The 17,714-nt window shown below is 35.7% G+C and overlaps 1 protein-coding gene across 17 annotated transcripts in view; it reads left to right on the plus strand.

Moving 5' to 3' along the window:
- The window catches only part of LOC139135649 (dynein axonemal heavy chain 3-like), a 121,375-nt gene extending 103,661 nt beyond the window's left edge, over positions 1–17,714 (plus strand). For 11 of the 17 annotated variants that reach the window (XM_070703154.1, XM_070703164.1, XM_070703159.1 and 8 more), the window contains 13 exons: positions 945–1,021; positions 1,568–1,861; positions 2,522–2,659; positions 3,392–3,652; positions 4,203–4,295; positions 5,004–5,018; positions 8,483–8,581; positions 9,431–9,613; positions 10,663–10,755; positions 12,307–12,480; positions 13,437–13,547; positions 14,173–14,233; positions 14,737–17,714. In XM_070703154.1, coding sequence (XP_070559255.1) covers positions 945–1,021; positions 1,568–1,861; positions 2,522–2,659; positions 3,392–3,652; positions 4,203–4,295; positions 5,004–5,018; positions 8,483–8,581; positions 9,431–9,613; positions 10,663–10,755; positions 12,307–12,480; positions 13,437–13,547; positions 14,173–14,233; positions 14,737–14,882 — 1,745 coding nt within the window. In that variant the 3' untranslated portion in view covers positions 14,883–17,714. The remainder of the gene's footprint in view (positions 1–944; positions 1,022–1,567; positions 1,862–2,521; positions 2,660–3,391; positions 3,653–4,202; positions 4,296–5,003; positions 5,019–8,482; positions 8,582–9,430; positions 9,614–10,662; positions 10,756–12,306; positions 12,481–13,436; positions 13,548–14,172; positions 14,234–14,736) is intronic. The other 6 variants (XM_070703155.1, XM_070703166.1, XM_070703167.1 and 3 more) reach the window with 2 other exon arrangements.

A 17,714-nucleotide genomic window follows, 5' to 3' on the forward strand; every position in this document is an offset into this window, starting at 1 on the left:
CATATGAATCACTCAGAACATCCCCCATACTACCGTATGGTTTTGTCTGATTTACATATACAGCTGTAGGTGTAGCACACCTAGCTAGTCGTACATTCTGTTGAATGTTGCAATCTAGGATATATTATCACCCATCTGCCCATCTGAATATTAACCAAATCCATCCTGCCGTAACTCCCCGCCACCTTGCATGAACTGCTGCAACACAAAGCTAGTATCTAATTGGCTTGCATGGGGGAAAATGGGATGAATTGTCCAATAGCAACAGAAGACTCAATTAAAGTTACCAGGCATAATGTAATCATAGATGCAGCATACACACATGCACATACACATACTGTATCCATTGATGAACACAGTACAAAACAGAACCTTGCATGACTGTTGCTTCCTTCACATCAGGATAGAAATTCAACTTGCATGCTAACTTACATGTTATACTGTCTTGCATGCTACTGTACTGTAATCCTGTACATAACAGGGTATCATTTATATTGTAATGCATGATTTTAGTAGGACCTAGGGATTGGAATCCATATTAGGTCCAACTCTGTTGTCATTGTAATGTCTTTGGTTTGCTTTCCTTGTAGGGATGTAAAGGACTTCATATAAGTTTTGTGTTGGGATATTGAGTGTGTTGTATCTTTTAAAGGAAATGATTTGTGTTTTAATATCAGAATGAACCTGAGTAACTTTGAGTTACAGAAAGTCTGTACATTATTTTCAATGTTAACTGGGAATGTTTCTCAGAATGCCTGATGATGACCCGTGTTACATTCTCCTGTATCAGAGTTACCACAGGTTCATTGACATGAGGTGATAAGGTCAAAGGTCAAGTTGACCAAAGGGTATTAAGGTTCAGCTTGCCTGTATGAGGCGCCGTGAATGAAGAGAGTGTTATTGACGATGTGTGTATTTCAATTCTTCCAACAATCACTCTACAGGTATGTCAGGTCCAGGACTGCAAACTATCTCACTCGGACAAGGTCAAGGGCCAATAGCTGCTGCTATGATTGACAAGGTCAGTGCCATGATGTCCATAATGTCAAAGTTATCTTGATGTTCTGTGAATAGTTCATAAAGTGATCATGTGAGCATTTAGCAAAAATTGGTCTAATTGTATGTCACAGCATAGGTACATTTGTAGGCTGATGCATGAACACATGGATTTTAGAATGACAGGAAAGAGATAAAAGAACTTGATGGAAGAACTTTCGTCTCCATTTGTGTTCTGTCAATCAACAGCCATTAGAACTGTAATTTTGCATACTATGAAAATCAAGTGTCTATTGTGAGACTTCAGGTTGTAATGAAATTGTTGCTGGAAATTTACTCGTAAAACATCACAGGTAACACGGCTTGTCACTATTTACGTACTATTCTGCCCTAGATTTATTTCAGTCTGATGTTGAAGTTCATTTTCAGATTATGTGTCTATAATGAGTTTACAAGGTTTTCAAAATTACATGAAGAGGTTTCACTGTATGTACATGTAGGATGTATCCTGTGATCACATTTTGTCTGAGTGTAATTACTACATAACATTTTGTCAACTTTGTATGAGCAGGCAATAGAACAAGGCACCTGGGTTGTACTTCAGAACTGCCATCTAGCATCATCATGGCTACCAACGCTGGAGAAGATCTGCGAGGAGGTCATCACTGATCCCGAAAGAACCAAGCCTACATTCCGACTGTGGCTGACCAGTTATCCGTCTCCGGAATTTCCGGTCTCTGTGCTGCAGAACGGAGTGAAGATGACCAACGAACCACCCAAGGGATTGAGAGCAAATCTGTTGAGATCCTATCTCAATGATCCAATCTCAGATCCACTGTTCTTCAGTGCTTGCAACAAACCTGAGGTGAGATATAATCCAATGTGAAATAGGAACTAAGTGAATGTCAATTTTATGAATATATATCAGTACATATAGTACATGCTTTCATTAAGTGGAAGAAGCTGGTAGTTTTACAGCTGTTCCCATTGCTATATCAAAAACAATAATAAAAACAATAATATGAGTAACAGCAGAAATTGTCATTCAGTTGCTTTGGCACTGGTGAATCTATGACGCTCTATGTAAAGCAATTTCACCATTTAATAGAATGTGAAAATGGAACTGAGTAAATGTACATTTTGTACTGTATTTGTATACATAGCTGGTAATTTTGACACTGTTCCCATTGCTATGGCACTGGTGAACCTTTGACGTTCTCTATATAGCAAAGTCACCTTGTACAAACTAACACAAAATGCTTCAAATCACTTGAAGAGCACCCTGCACCCACAACACACATACTGACCACAAACTTTGACAAACTCCAGGAAGGGAGCAACCCTATAGACCTTTAGTTTGTGTCTGAAAATCAGTGCCAGGCCCTGTGAAACTTTCAGTCATTGGCAAGATGTTAAAACCATACATGGCACATGTGATTTGCCTTTCGTTAGATGTGGCTTTCTAACTATGGATGCTGACCACTTATACTGTATTTTATCATTTACATTGTCCACTTCATTCCAGACATGGAAGAGATTACTCTTTGGCCTTTGCTTCTTCCATGCACTGGTTCAGGAAAGAAGGAAATTTGGTCCTCTTGGCTGGAACACCTACTATGAATTCAATGAATCAGATCTCAGGATCAGTGTCCGACAGCAACAGGTGAGCAGTCCTCTCTTAACTCTTCACTTACAGCACACAGAATAATGTCATCTTGAGGATCCTGTTTGGATTGAGGGCAGAGGATTAGGGAATGCCAGTACGCTATATTGGCATGGTGTACATATACATGTAAATGTCTACATAGTGTATGTGGCACATCTGTGTAACAGTGAGTCTCATCATCCTTATAGTAATGATTTATTTGTCCTAGAGGGCCCACCCTTTCATAATGAATAACAGTAACACACCCGTCAGATAATGTTGAAGTAAAATTCTGCTCAGAATGAACATTTGTTCCCCAATCTCGCCTTACAACAGCACATAAATGCCATGGAAAATTCCAGTGTAGCATATCTTGCATTCCAGAATCTTCTCTTTACCACAGGAATATTAAGAGAAAAAGTAGAATCTTGCACATGAATTAATTAGTACATATAAGTTTGTTCAGCCACAAGCACATGATTTCAGCCTGTGCATATAGACTCTTTGATTTAATGCTTTCACCTGTATGTGGGTCCAACCATAATTGAGATTTACCAAAGTCCAGTGTTGAAAGGATGAAACTCCATCATAAAGCTGTTAATTGTTGGAGTGCAGTAACAAATAGTCCACATCCTATAATATCATTACACTGGATATCTATGAGTAAATTGAATATGAATGTCAGTACAATTTATTAAATCTTGACTTTCACTATACACATTTTAAAACTGATTTTCCAACATCTTGTAGATGTTCCTCAATGACTATGATGACGTTCCTTTGGAAGCCTTAACATACTTGATAGGTGAATGCAATTACGGTGGCAGAGTGACAGATGAACACGACAGAAGACTTCTAAACAGTCTTCTGGAGAACTTCTACAACAAAGAGAGCATCAAGGAGAACCAGTACCAGTACTCAGAGAGTGGCAAGTACTATTGCCCTGACTCTGAGAAATATGAGGGTTACTTGGAGTATATCAGAAGTCTGCCATTCATTGTCAGTCCAGAGGTAAGTCTTCAATAGGGCTAGCACTGATTCTTGGTGACATGATGGTTCCATTATTGGTATGCAAAAATAAGTCTTTATCCGAAATTTTATAAGACTTTCAGAAATTACCTCAAATTTGTATTCAACATACCTCACATAAACAGAAGACTTTATGTCTGAGTTCATATATATACACTTTGTGTCAAATATAAATGAATTTCAGGTGAACATCTGACCAAATATTTCTAATTTGACATCAGCTATCTTACCAAAAGCACATTTTCATTTATGTTAAATATCTTGCCAAGAATGTCAAAGTATAATTATATCAAATATCTTCCCAACTCATAAATTTTACATCAATGTCTTTCCAAATATTTCTATTTTTGAGTCAGATATCTTACAAAAAAGCACATTTTCATTTAATTATATGTCAAATATACATGTACATTTTATTTTGTGCATCTTGCCAGCTGTGCACAATCTGTATCTTATATCTTACCAGTGATACACATAGCATGGCAATCAGTTATCTCACCAAGTATCTACATTTCATGTCATATCTCACCAGGTGTTTGGACTGCATGAAAATGCAGATATCACCAAAGATCAGCAGGAGACATTCCAGTTGTTTGATGGTATACTCACAACCCTACCAAGACAGGTAACCTCCTTCCATCGTATTTTCATATCAGCTGGAGACTTTACTCCCTTTCAAATCTATCAAAGATGTGTGTTATTCCTCAGAAACAAAAAATTTCAGACAAAAAATAATCGTCCTTGACTTCATTACGATACATTGTATTGTGGTATTCCTTCAAGATATTCTGTCAAGAACATCTCCACCCGGGGGCCAATTGTTTACTATTAACAGATGAAAATAAGTATTTCTTATCAGAGACAAAAATTGGAAAGGGTCATTACTCCAAAATTGTAACCTTATCAGCCTCTGTAGAAAAAGCAACAAACTTGAACTTCATTAGACATTGAAAACTATCAAGAACAAGAGACATGTCCATGAAACAAATGTAAAATAGTGCAAAAAATGTAAAAGCTATCATCCAGTTGCCATTTTGTAAACCGCACTTATTATATTAAATAACATATCATGCATGTTCATTAGTTTAAAAAAGCAAAAATATGAGTTTTTTCATTGATTGGTTTCAGATAATGTAACTTAAATTTATCATGTGCATTTTTAGTTATTTTGCAGTTTTGTGAGTATAAATGCAACAGATGTTAATTTTATTTTTCTTTCCCATTTTCTTTCCCCAACACACTGTTTCCCAATTCATCTCAATGGGTATAAAACATATTTACACGCAATAAATGTATGGCCATGGTAATTGGAATTGCGCACTTATAACTGTAGACCAAAGATTCACAGGTATTTGGTAAACCGCTGTGTGACTGTGTGTAGTGTTGACAAAAATCACAATCATTTCTCTCACAAATTAACGCTCTTCTTAGTACACATCAACACTGTCATGCACACAGACACCCTTCCTAATTTGCATGCTGCAATTTGATTGGTTTTTAGTTTGCTACACTTGGACCATGTGACACATTAGCACTCACCTAACACTATGTGGCATGGATTGTCATGGTACTGACTGCATGCAGATCACAAACACAGTATCTGTTTAACCATCCACATCTACATCTTCAAGGCTGCATGTCAATGCTACGATTTCAAAATAACACAAATCACAATACTGTTAAGGTATAATGATGTCTTTCCTTTCAACAGAGACTTTGTGCATTAAAGAAATAATTTATGTCTTTGAGTAATTTTATTGAACCAATTAGTGATATGTAGTAAATAAGGACACTATGGAACAGGTATTTGAGCATCTGATTCAGGGATAGTATCAATTCTCTTACGCTGTATTTTCAATCCAATTTTTGGAGGGCTAAATTTCTGTATGATATCTCCTTCAAGAAGTATAAGGTCATACCATTATGAACAATGTATTTGAATTCCATTTACAGATAGTATAGGTTCAGTCATGTGTTCCATTCCTAGCTTGCTTCAGTCATATCAAAATCTTTTCAGTGATTCAATGCAATTTTTCCAGTGTTTAAGTTTACCGTAGTTTTTAACAGTGCCAGAAATGCTGGATCTGGCTTGAACAGTTTAGTAAAATAGTCTAAGTTTATGTAGACATAAACTTGACACCTGTAATCACAGCGTTTTAACTTCGTAGCTAGCTTTAAAATCACAATCACAGACCACCACATGCATGGATAGATGTAACGGCACTGCACAAATGTCAGAGTCAGACACGTACACATTACAGTCACTTTCCATGGTAGATTGTCATTGTAGCTGATGGTGATGAGAGTTGTTGTCTTCAAGTTAATGTTGTAGTATCATTACACCCTAGACTTAGATAGTAGTTGACATTTTGTCTATGCCTATGGATAAGGGCAATGAAATTCTAGATTTAAGCAATGTAGAAAGAAAGAAATTTTGTGCATATCTGGTATTGAACATATAATTTCATCATAAAATACTCAATGTTCATTATCTCTGGAATATGGAAAAGCTTGCTTGATGTTTTGCCACGCCTGGTATTTTCATATGTTCTTAAAATATTTTCCACCAAGAGACCACTTAGGCTAGTGCATCCCAGTTCATTTCTATTGTAATTAGAAAAGGAAAATTGATTTGTGTGTAATAAACTGGGCTATTATGGTAATCACTGAAAGCAAACATGTCATTGGCTTATATGTTACGTGGTGGAATTCAAAGCATAAGATCTTCTCCACAGTTTCGATAAATCTAACGTTATTTTTGTGGTAAATTATTAACATGTTAAAGACGTAATTTGAGGTCTAGTATGTAGTTCTATTCAACAATTTCATTTCATAAATACATATAAGGTATAATAATTGATACAAGGACACTAAGAAATACTCCCAACCAGTAATTCATTTTTGTTCAACTAATCCTGAACAATGTCTTCATTTTGTTCTTCAAGAAGATCTGTTACATTCTCTCACACCCAGTCCGATAAATGCTTCCGAATTGCAAATTAAAACCCAGAAACCCCATACTAACCATAGTTCATCACAAGTGCTCCTGTCCTGTCCCTTATTGATGTGCTTGTTTGAATCCCATTCATTGCAATGTGACAGCCTTCATCCATCTCATTGCAAAGTTTGTGGTGAGAGTTCCAGTGTGTTTGCAATAATTGCTTTTTGAATTACAGTTTTAAAAGTTTCTTGTTCGTACTATATAGTAGTTGCTGTAATGTAAAAAGTCAAAAATTCTGTTTTCAGAGCAGCAATGTGCTTGCTCTAATCTGCTTAGCTTCATTCTTGCCAACACAAATAAAATACTTTTCAGTCAGTATATAAATTATCAAGTCCAGCACAATAAATTAATTAGTAAACAAGTAGAATTATCAAAATAAAGAGAAAATGTGTAACAATGTAAAGAGAAATTGTATGATATAAATATCATATAAATGTGTAATGGATATTAATTGTTTTGTTTTATCATAATGTGACTTACATACTGACGTAATATATTATCATGTAATGTGATAACATCCCTTTCAGAATACAGGTCTGGCAGAGTTTGTCGTGTTCAATGTGTATTTTGAGTGTTTCTTCTGTGTTGAAACATGTCATCAATGTGAAATCCTGCCGACAGACACAGGGTATATAGCTACTGGATATTTGTGTATAGGCAGTATTGCATACAGTATAGCATCTCAAACTAGTACACTTCCTAGCCAGAAAGTCTTGATTTTTGTGTACATTCTGAACTTTATAGTAAGTCAAGTCCATCTCATGCGATAATTACCTTTATCAACATGATGTGGAGGGAGAAAGATGAAATTTCGCTCTCGAAATTTTTGTGTCGGATGAGTTCATGTAGAGCAATAGAGAACCAGGGATAGCAACAATTTTATGAGAATGAGAAGTCATAATAATATCGATAATAACTCTGGCTAATTTGCTCTCCAGTTTACTGACATTCCAGTCTGAACATCAAACGAAATGCAATATCATCAACGTATGGGCATTTTTAAGGAAAGGACAGAAAAAAAACCAGCGAGAATTTTGCAAAAGTGTTCACTCTGGACAAATTTTAGTCAATACCGTACACATACAAAACATGAATTTTGTCCTGAGTCCTGTCAGCAGGATTACAAATATGATGGCATGTGTAGAATTTTATATGCTGGACAAAAAATGAAAGGGATGTTTTACTGAAGTTTTAGAAATAACAATCCTTTCTTTACAGGTGTCGGAGTTACTCTAAACTTTGTCCTTCTTTACTCTCTTTCAATCACTTTTCTCTTCCTTTTACTAACACCTTTGCTGTCTAGGTGTACTATAGCCACCTCTTTATTGACCCACTGTTACGCAAGTATGGGCAGGTACCAAAACAAAAAACAAAAAAACAAATTACTCTGGCATGGTTTTTCCCCCCGTATGCCTAGCCTGCATGTTGAATACATCTACATGTACCCTGGTGTCTAGATGCAATTTTTTATCATCCGCCCTGATAGAATTTATATTGTAGCTTTCAAAAATGTCAAAAGGTGTCATTTACGCTGTAGAAACTGAAATTGTACTTTGCAGGCATGTTGTACAGTTGCAGATTTTTTGAAAAAGTCCTGTAGTCCCAAAGTTTTCACTTTTCCTGATGTTACCAGAATTTGTCTTTTGCCCTTGTTTCTGCTCATCTTGATCAACACCCAACTCAAGTCGCAAATGCAAATGATCACCAGCGAAAGTCAACTCCAATATAAATCTCACAACCAAGTTGGCTGCTGGAAAGGTTTGTTTGTTTGCTAATCGATGTTCTCTGTTTCCTCCTGACCCTACTTGTAGGCTCAAGGCGGAGCAAGATCAACTCAACAGATCATTGAGGACCTAGCCAGTGACATCTTGTCCAAATTACCACCAGATTTTGACTTAGAAGAAGTGCAGGTAATTCGCTGAAAAAATATAATAGTTTTGTTGCTTTGTCATCTATAGAATACTCTCTCAAAGAAAACATTTTCCCTTTTTTTGTCATTGATGAATCCATCTTTCCAATACAGCACAAATTTGAGTTCCAGGGGATCAAGTTTACTTTAATCAGTGTATGTTAAGTGTGTAAAATATCATTTGCTGTGTTTTTATCATTAGAGAGATTTTTAATGTCAGTACACTGATTTATAAACATTTTTGATACATGTAACTCAGCAACTTAAAAAGAAAAGTCTACCAATATTGTAATGTATAACATGTATGCCTAGAGAAAGGCTGAATAGTCATAGAAAGTTAGCAATGCACTTAATTTTGGAAAAAAGATATATACATAAAATTATGTGAGAAGTGAAGACTATATTTCATGTGAGAACACAATGGCCATCGTGTGATAATGGAATCCAAGTGCATTTTATCTCAACCCTAACTCATCTTACACCAATTCCTTCGCATGATCCCTTCTTTAACTCTTTGAGTGCTGTAATTTTTCCCACCAAAATTTTAGTTCAACATTTTACTGATTTTTATGAATTTTAATGTGATTTTTTTTATAATTTTGAACAAATTTGACATCACATTTCATCCATTACAGCTTTTTATCAAAAGTTTGGAAAATATCTGAAAAAAATTGACTGGGGAATATTTTTAAAGGTGAAAAAAATGACTTTGGCACTCAAAGGGTTAATCCATTTTCCATGTGATTATCCCAATGCATCATGTGATTTGTTTCCCTGTCCATGTAACAGTTTACTCAAATCATGTGAATGATTTTCAAAATCATGTGTGCTGTCTGTGTTCACCTTACAGGCCAAGTATCCTGTACAGTATGAGGAATCCATGAACACAGTACTGGTGCAAGAGCTGATAAGATTCAATAGACTGACATCAGTGGTCAGGAGTAGTTTGTATGATGTCTTGAAGGCAATCAAAGGCCTGGTTGTCATGTCAGCTGAGTTAGAAGATGTCTTTGACAGTATGATGGTTGGCAAGGTATAGTATCAGCTCTCAGCATTCCAGTGTACAGCATGTGTGAAATCTGAACTGGTTTTCTGTGCTTTTCATTCGTCATATAGGAATACTGTAACTTTCTTTGACTCTTATTAAGATATTGTCAATGTTTGGTGTAAGGGGTTGTCGATCATAAAAAGTGGTGCACTAGAAACATATTTCCTTAGTTAGGTGTCAATTCCACCCTCCTCCCTCAAAACAAAATTCCTCAATGCGGAAAAGGTTTCAGGAAAATTCTGTTCTTTATTATGTGTGTATGAAGAATACCAACCTGTCTTTAACATGTAGACTTTGCAAAATCTACACATGAATATCTAAACAATCTATTTATGTGTTGATACTTTTTCAATGTACCAAAAAGAGCTGTTTGACAACAAATAGATGTAATGTTCTTCATGGCAAGACACAACCAAATATGAACTGCGGGGAGATAGTTCAGAAAGTGTTGATCTGTCATGATTTTTTCTGGTACAATGTATCAAAAAGTGTCAAAAAAGACATGTTTCCTTATTGTGTGACAGACAGGTCACTACTCGGGGTCATGACTTTTAGCAATTTCGTGTGTCACAATTAAAATATCATATATGTTATTGTTTCACAGTCTGAAAGTTTTGGTTAAAACAGAATCCTTACTGTAATTTTGATGCACTCAAAACAAATTAGGTTCTTACCCTATCCCTCCTAAACTAAGGAACTACACTTCTACTGCGTCAGCTATTATGATCAATAGCCTCCTGATGATTGCACCATGATTTCAATATGTGTTATATCTGGTAGCAAAACACTGTCATTGCCATCAAAACTGTTTTGAAACCTGCACAGGTCATGTGAGGTTGTATGACTACATAACTTGGTATATTTATTTTTCTTTTCAAACCAATGTGTGAGTTTGTACAACAGGTTTTTAAACATTATATCAATGATGCAAGTCAGGTCCACTGAAACTCTCTTTATTTCATGTTGTTGAACAGTTCAAAGGTCACATTGCAACCTCATCGTCTCTTTCTGTGTTGTTATTTTTCATTGGTCAGGTACCTGCCATGTGGGCGGCCAAGTCGTATCCATCATTGAAACCACTAGGTAGCTATGTGACTGATCTCATAGCCAGGCTGCAGTTCCTAAGGGTAGGTCACATCTTATCTTAACACTATAACCCTAATGCTAATTGGCGTCAGTGTGAATCAAATCTGTTTAGGTAATATGCACTCGAAAGTAAAAGACTTAAACTTTTGCTCTAACTTTCCTCAAGGAATCTTTTAATCATTCTCTTTCAAAATCAAGAATAAAAATAGGGGGTCACCGTGCAAATTTTGGTACTAGAGAAACAAATTACCCAAGATTTACCGATATTAGAAATTCAAAATGGCCGCCATCCCTGTGTTAACTCTATGAAGAAAAATAAAAATTTTCGAATTTCGAAAAAGTAAGCCAATGAAAAGTTTTCTTTCACCAAGAGCTTTAAAATGAACCCCCACATGTTGTATATCAGAAGAGAATTGTAAAAGTTTGAGAGTCCGAAGGTCTGCCCCTGAGGTGCGTTCTGCCTTAACCATTTTACAAGCAAATTTCAAGGCCACGCTATACTGTTAGCTGTGATAGATTTGGCCTCTAAAAAGGAAATTGGGAAGGTATTGTGCTAGAAGTCGGATGTTTTTTCATGTTTGTACAGGAATGTCAGTGGCTGACAGGCAAAGTTGAATGTTTACCATTTGAATAATATATACTTAGAACACATATATATTTATATTATTATACATCTACCATCGAGAACAATAGAACTTAGCTTGTGCTAAAAAAGCCGTACTGAACGCGCGCCCGTTCCGTAACACGTACGGTTTCAAGGCGCCCCATTCCCTGCTGCTGTATCTGCACGTTCACTGTAGAACGGTTTCAAGGGACCCCTTGGATGAGTGCCAGAACGTATGTATGTGTGTAGTGCACACACTAGCTCCAAAACTTGCAGAAGCGCGTCCGAGGTAGCGTTCCACACTGGCGCTATAAAATCGGAAGTAAAATTGTTGACATTGCACGAAAACGGTCACTACTCCGACATTTTGATGCCCCGATCAGGAATGTAAGATGTATAATAATAAGGTTATTACGAAAATACCGCAAAGGATGCACTCGGACATTGGTGCCGCGCATCGCCCTTCGCTTGCGTCGGCGATACGCTGCGCCAATGTCCTCGTGCATCCTTTGCGGTATTTTCATAATAACCTCATAATATTTCTTTTTATCCAGTGTGTAAAATTGGTAGGAAAAGAATACTGAATCAGTGACAAACAGCAGTTTGAAAGATAACTAATACAAAATATCTCTTGTAACCCAGGATGATGAAACTTGCTTTTAGGTTAACCCTTTGCCTCCTGACCCCCTGGTGACCTATGACATCATGCAGACATTTTTGTCTGAGCTGGGTTCAAGGAGTTAATATTCAATGTAACACAGGTCTTGGATTTTGAAATGTTCTTACAATACATCCCACCATATTTTGTAGCCTGACATCATATGCTTCCTTGTAGACACTGATATACTTGTGTTGTTTTCTGTAATCCAATCTTGTGCCAATTATAATTATTAATCTGATATTAATGGATTATAACTGAGAGTAATGTGATAACAGGTAACACTATATTTTGACTGATTGATTCTCACAATGTTTTGCTTTGATTAAGGAATGGATCACCAGCGGGATGCCCAACGTGTTCTGGATATCTGGATTTTACTTCACACAGTCATTCCTGACTGGATCGTTGCAGAATTATGCCAGGAAGTATAGAATACCCATTGACCATCTGGGATTTGAGTTTGAAGTCACCGACCAAGAGTCAAACATGAATTCCAAACCAGTAAGTGGTTACCATGTAGGGTGATAATTACTTGCATGAAATGTGTGTTGCCATGGAAATTTCTCAAAGTGTTATCAAAGGAACAAAGTCTCTATGTTGTCTGTGATCATGTATGGCGGCAAGAAATCTCCTTCAAATGCAATGCATAGGAATATTTTCAGTTGTATTAAAGGATTAAATAAAGCTACCATCATTTTTAGACGCTGTGTTTGTCAGAGTTGGATATAATTGTTTATTTGCTTGAAACTTACTGAAAAGAGCGATGGACAAACACCTTGACCCTGCTTCAATATGGAACAGACAATGAACACCATGACATAATTTCTTAAAGATACATGTATATTGTACTTTCAACACAAATTTCATGGTAATGAGTGAATGACTATTCCAACAAATCACAAACTGTAGTGTAAGGCATAGGAACATTCATTTGACTGAACTGAACTGAACAGGACCTCATCAGCTAGTGACATAATTTACACCATGGTTTACAAGGCCTTTGACTTTTGTGACATTAAGGTAGTGTGCACCTCGAAAGTGAAAGACTTAGACGTTTGCTCAAACTTTCCTCAAGGAATCTTTCAACCACTGTCTTTCAAAATCAAGAATAAAAATCGTGCAAATTTTTGTCCTTGAGAAACAAATTTCTCAAGATTTACCGATGTTTCAAATTCAAAATGGCCACCATCACTGTGACAACTCTATGGAGGAAATGTTTCAATTATCAAAAAACTAAGATGGTGCAAGTTCTTCTTTTTCCAAGGGCTTCAAAATGAGCCCCCACAAGTGGTAGATCAGAAAAGAATTGGAAAAGTTTGAGAGTCTGAAACTCATCACCGAAGCACATTCCAACAAAAAAGTGACTTTGTCCCTGTGAGATGACATTTCTCATATTACTTTTCTCAAGATTTCTTCAAATGTAATTCCATGGTATTTCTGTTTTGTTTGCCTGACAGAGTGACGGTGTCTATTGCAAGGGTTTGTTCATGGAAGGAGCTCGGTGGTCAAGAACAAATAAAGTGATCAGTGAATCCAATCCCAAGATACTGTTCGACCCCGTACCTGTGGTATCCTTTGCTATGTGTTCACAGACTGAACAACTGCATAATAACTAGCATCTAACATCATGGATTCATCTGGTGGTAAAATTGCCATCCAATTTGGATTCATAACATTCCAATTGGAATTTGTGTTTCAGACAGAATCATTTTGTGATATAAATATACACTGCTATAGGGTTGTCCACATTATCAGAATGACAAGACAAAATAGTAACAATAATTCACATACATGTACATACAGAAATGTTTCATACATTATTCATGTAAAAGAGAGAGAGAGAGAGAGAGACACACACACATCATAATTTATGTTAATTTTGATTAAATCCACAATCATCATAACATGATTATTTTCAAGGTACTGGTATGTTGCTATGCCTTACTACATTTTTATGCCTTTAAATATTGAATTTTTTTACAAGGCTGCATGTAAACTAGAATGACTGTGTTTGAATTCAATTCTGAAGTACTGGTATTTATGGTGTGTAAAATCAACACTTCAGTTAAGTGTACAACATCTATAATAGTTGATTTCTGTATATTCACTTTGCCATACCAGGCTGCAGGCATCAATATGCCACAAGCATAATTAAGTCAGTGTTAGAAACCTTAACCAGCATTTTATTTGTAGATTTGGTTTAAGCCAGGCGTCAAAGCTAACTTCCAGCCCAAGTCATCCTATGCATGTCCAGGTACTGTATGAAACACTGACACATTTCCTCACTCATATTCCACTTCCTGGTACACAATGCTTTCCAAGTTGCGATATACAGTGGTCAATATAAACATGTGCAGTAGCTCACCAAATGAGAAGTATATTTAGTGAACATATACCTACTTTGAACTGCCTATACTTTGAAACTTTTTAGATCCCTAATGTGTATTGCATGGTCTACAATATTCACATGTATCACACGTCTTATGATGTGCATATATGTGTAAAGCCAGACTCAGTCTTGTACCTGCATTCAAACCAATGTACATGTATACATGTAGGTATGCTTTGTCACCTAAAAGTTCAGCACCATGGTTTCAGAAGAGTGTATTTGCTATGTTTCCGGTACATACATTTGCATGTATATATTAAAGAAGTGGATGAAATTAGAATCATTAATGCAAGTTTCCATTGTCGCATCACTTTCACCATGTTTACATACAGGATTATGTAACCATTTTGATCTGTTTTCCATTTCAGTTTACAAGACAAGTGCAAGACGAGGGGTGTTATCCACCACTGGACACTCCACAAACTTTGTGTTGGATATTGATCTTCTGTCCGATAGAAATGAAAGTCACTGGATTAATAGAGGAGTAGCCATGCTCTGTCAGCTTGACGATTAAAATACAGTCTAACCATGTATGTTCAGTGTTATCAACTTCTGCATCCTGCCCGGGTTTTTTTTGTTTTCAATTTTTTTTTTATATTTGTTCAATTTTGGTGGAAAAGATACTGGAAAATTGTTTGCCTTTTACATAACAATATTGAACCACTGTCCCGGCAGGTGTGCAGGGTAGACATTGAGCATACTGTATGTGGTACTGTCAGTGCTGAGAACTCTCTACATTCACGTTCCAGCCCACAAAAATAAACATTAGCAATCACAAAGAGCTTGGCAGAGCCATAGCTACTGTCTGTCAATCCTGTGTTTAAAACCATAAAGCTGAAATGTCAATGGAATCAAACAGACACATCGCTGTATCTGTGATGTCAAGGAAGCTGATATGAGTACAGAATGGCAGATACAGTGATTGTACAATGCATGTACATGGATTTACCAAGAAGAATCAGAAATGTATAGTGTTCACTGTGTTAGTGAAAAGAGATGTAGAGTCTGTGAGTTGAAGATGCATGCACAGCTATCTTTGCAAACTGAAGGTAATACAGACTTTGTGTGCAAAGTACATATTTCCATGTAGAGAATACAAATGAATGTAAGTCATGAGAATGTAGATTTATTATATGGAGTACACTTGTAAATATGTTTCATATCAAAATGGATGTTGATTTCATATGTACAGAACATCCGTAAGATATGAAAAAGGTGAGAAAGATAGCGTAGTGCATCTGCAATAGAATATTGTTGGTTACAATGGACACGAAATTTGTTCATCTGTGACTTTCTGATTTACGTAGCAGATAGTGGAAATAGTTGACTGTAGAAATAGCTAGCGGTTCTATGCAATAGTGACTTGTCCTAGTAAACTTATATGTAGTGATGAATGTGGTATGATTGACTACAAACAAAATAATCTGTGATTTCCAATGTATAAAGTGGTATTAATGAGTTTATTCATACATGTATTTACAGTGGCAAGCTTACTTGTAGATTCTCCATTCACCTTGCTGTGTATACATCATATTTACCACACTTTGAAAATTGATGTAAAGCGTACTCATGCAGTGATAGTTTGTTTCACAGTGCATCCATCATTGAATTTTGAGGGAAGTTTTTTTAAAATTGGTTTTTTTTTTCATTGCACCAATGATTCTAATAACATTTATTCCATCCAAAGTTAATTCAGTGAAAGAATTGTATTTGATATGTGTTTTTCCATTCTTGTAGTTTTTACGTAATATGATATTATGCTTGATTCAGCTTTTAGTGGTACCAAAAGTAATAAATGATTGTATTTAAATGCCAGTTGGGAAAGGAAAATAAAGTATATCCTGGGCTCAAAGATCACTCCAAATCATAGCTGATGTCATAAGTTTGAGTGATCACATATCATGAAGTGCAAAATCTATGTGATTTTAACCATGTCATTGCAGTGAATGAAAAGTCTCCAGTTAAATATAATGGAATACTTGTTCTGTCTACGAAGACAGACAAATTTTCTCAAAAGATGTTTCCCAAAGGATGAATTTAAACTGTTTGTCCCTTTCCAAGTACTTATATCCGTTCACAGCCATTGTCATTATTGTATCTTAACAGTCTAACAAAGTACATTTATTTATCAGTACTCTAGTTTTTGTATTCATATCAGTACACAGTTAACGCTTCTTAGACTTCAACATTAAAGAATTCATGAAAACCTAAGGTGTACTGCTGTCAGGAGACCTCTATCTTTATAAACAAAACACCGTGCCTTACGAATACTGTGTTGTCATTTAGTGGTGTATAATAGTCAATAATCATGTCCAACAAGAATTTTAAACTCTTCCTCAATTTTATTTCCATCTTATCATGCAAGTATGAAAGTTATTTTCTGTACAGCCTTGAAATTTCATTGCTTTTGCAAGGAGCTTCCTCCAAACAGTGCTACCAATCTCTCTTCATTGATCAGAATGTAGAACAGTTGGTGTTGTTATGGGTCACATATATTTACATGTAATAGACTAACGGAGGTGTACGGTTTGTCACAAAGTATTAGTGGTGAGGCATAGAGAGTGCTTGTTCTACAAACAGTCCATATAAACGGGCAACAGTAATGACATTGAAACACTTCATCTTAACACAGATATTGAACCAGCTGTCTGTCTATGAAATTTTCAAAAATACTTGAAAAAAATTGAATTTTTGTCCAAGCAGACAGATATTATAGAATCTCTTTCTAGATTGTTTTGGTTCTCTGTTCCGAACTTGAAAAGATGAAAAGAAAACAGAAGTAATGAGAAAACAGCAATATACACAGTAAGTGATACCATCACTTGTTGCCAGTCGGTCAATTTTAGTTGTAGTTTGTGATGAAGAAAATTTGGTAGGGCATTGATGTTGAAAATTGACTATTCTTGATAACTTATTAAGAGGCTTCATTTATTCTGGATCAATTATCAACATTATTGTAATGGAACAGATAATCTGCAATTTCAATTTTTTTTAGCAAATTTTCTAATTTCTTGAATATTAGCAATACCATCAACCAGATCTGTAAATTTCTGTAAATATCTTCTTCGTATTATAAAGTATATTCCTCTATACCTTTGATGTCTATATCCTATATTCTATATCAAAATTAATATTTGTATAAAGACAAGATTTGTAACCATGGCTATTGTAAATGATGAATAGATTATTTTGTATGTCTTATGAAAACTTAAATACTTTGTAAGGTTTTCTTGTAAATGTCCCTTTTTGTAAATGAACTGACTTTATTGTATATTTACATGGATATGTCCTCTGGATTAATTCATTTCATGTTAAATGTCACAAAATAAATGAAAGAAAAACTGAA

This window comes from Ptychodera flava, chromosome 6 (assembly GCF_041260155.1).
Source record: "Ptychodera flava strain L36383 chromosome 6, AS_Pfla_20210202, whole genome shotgun sequence".
NCBI classification, from domain to species: Eukaryota; Metazoa; Hemichordata; class Enteropneusta; family Ptychoderidae; genus Ptychodera; species Ptychodera flava.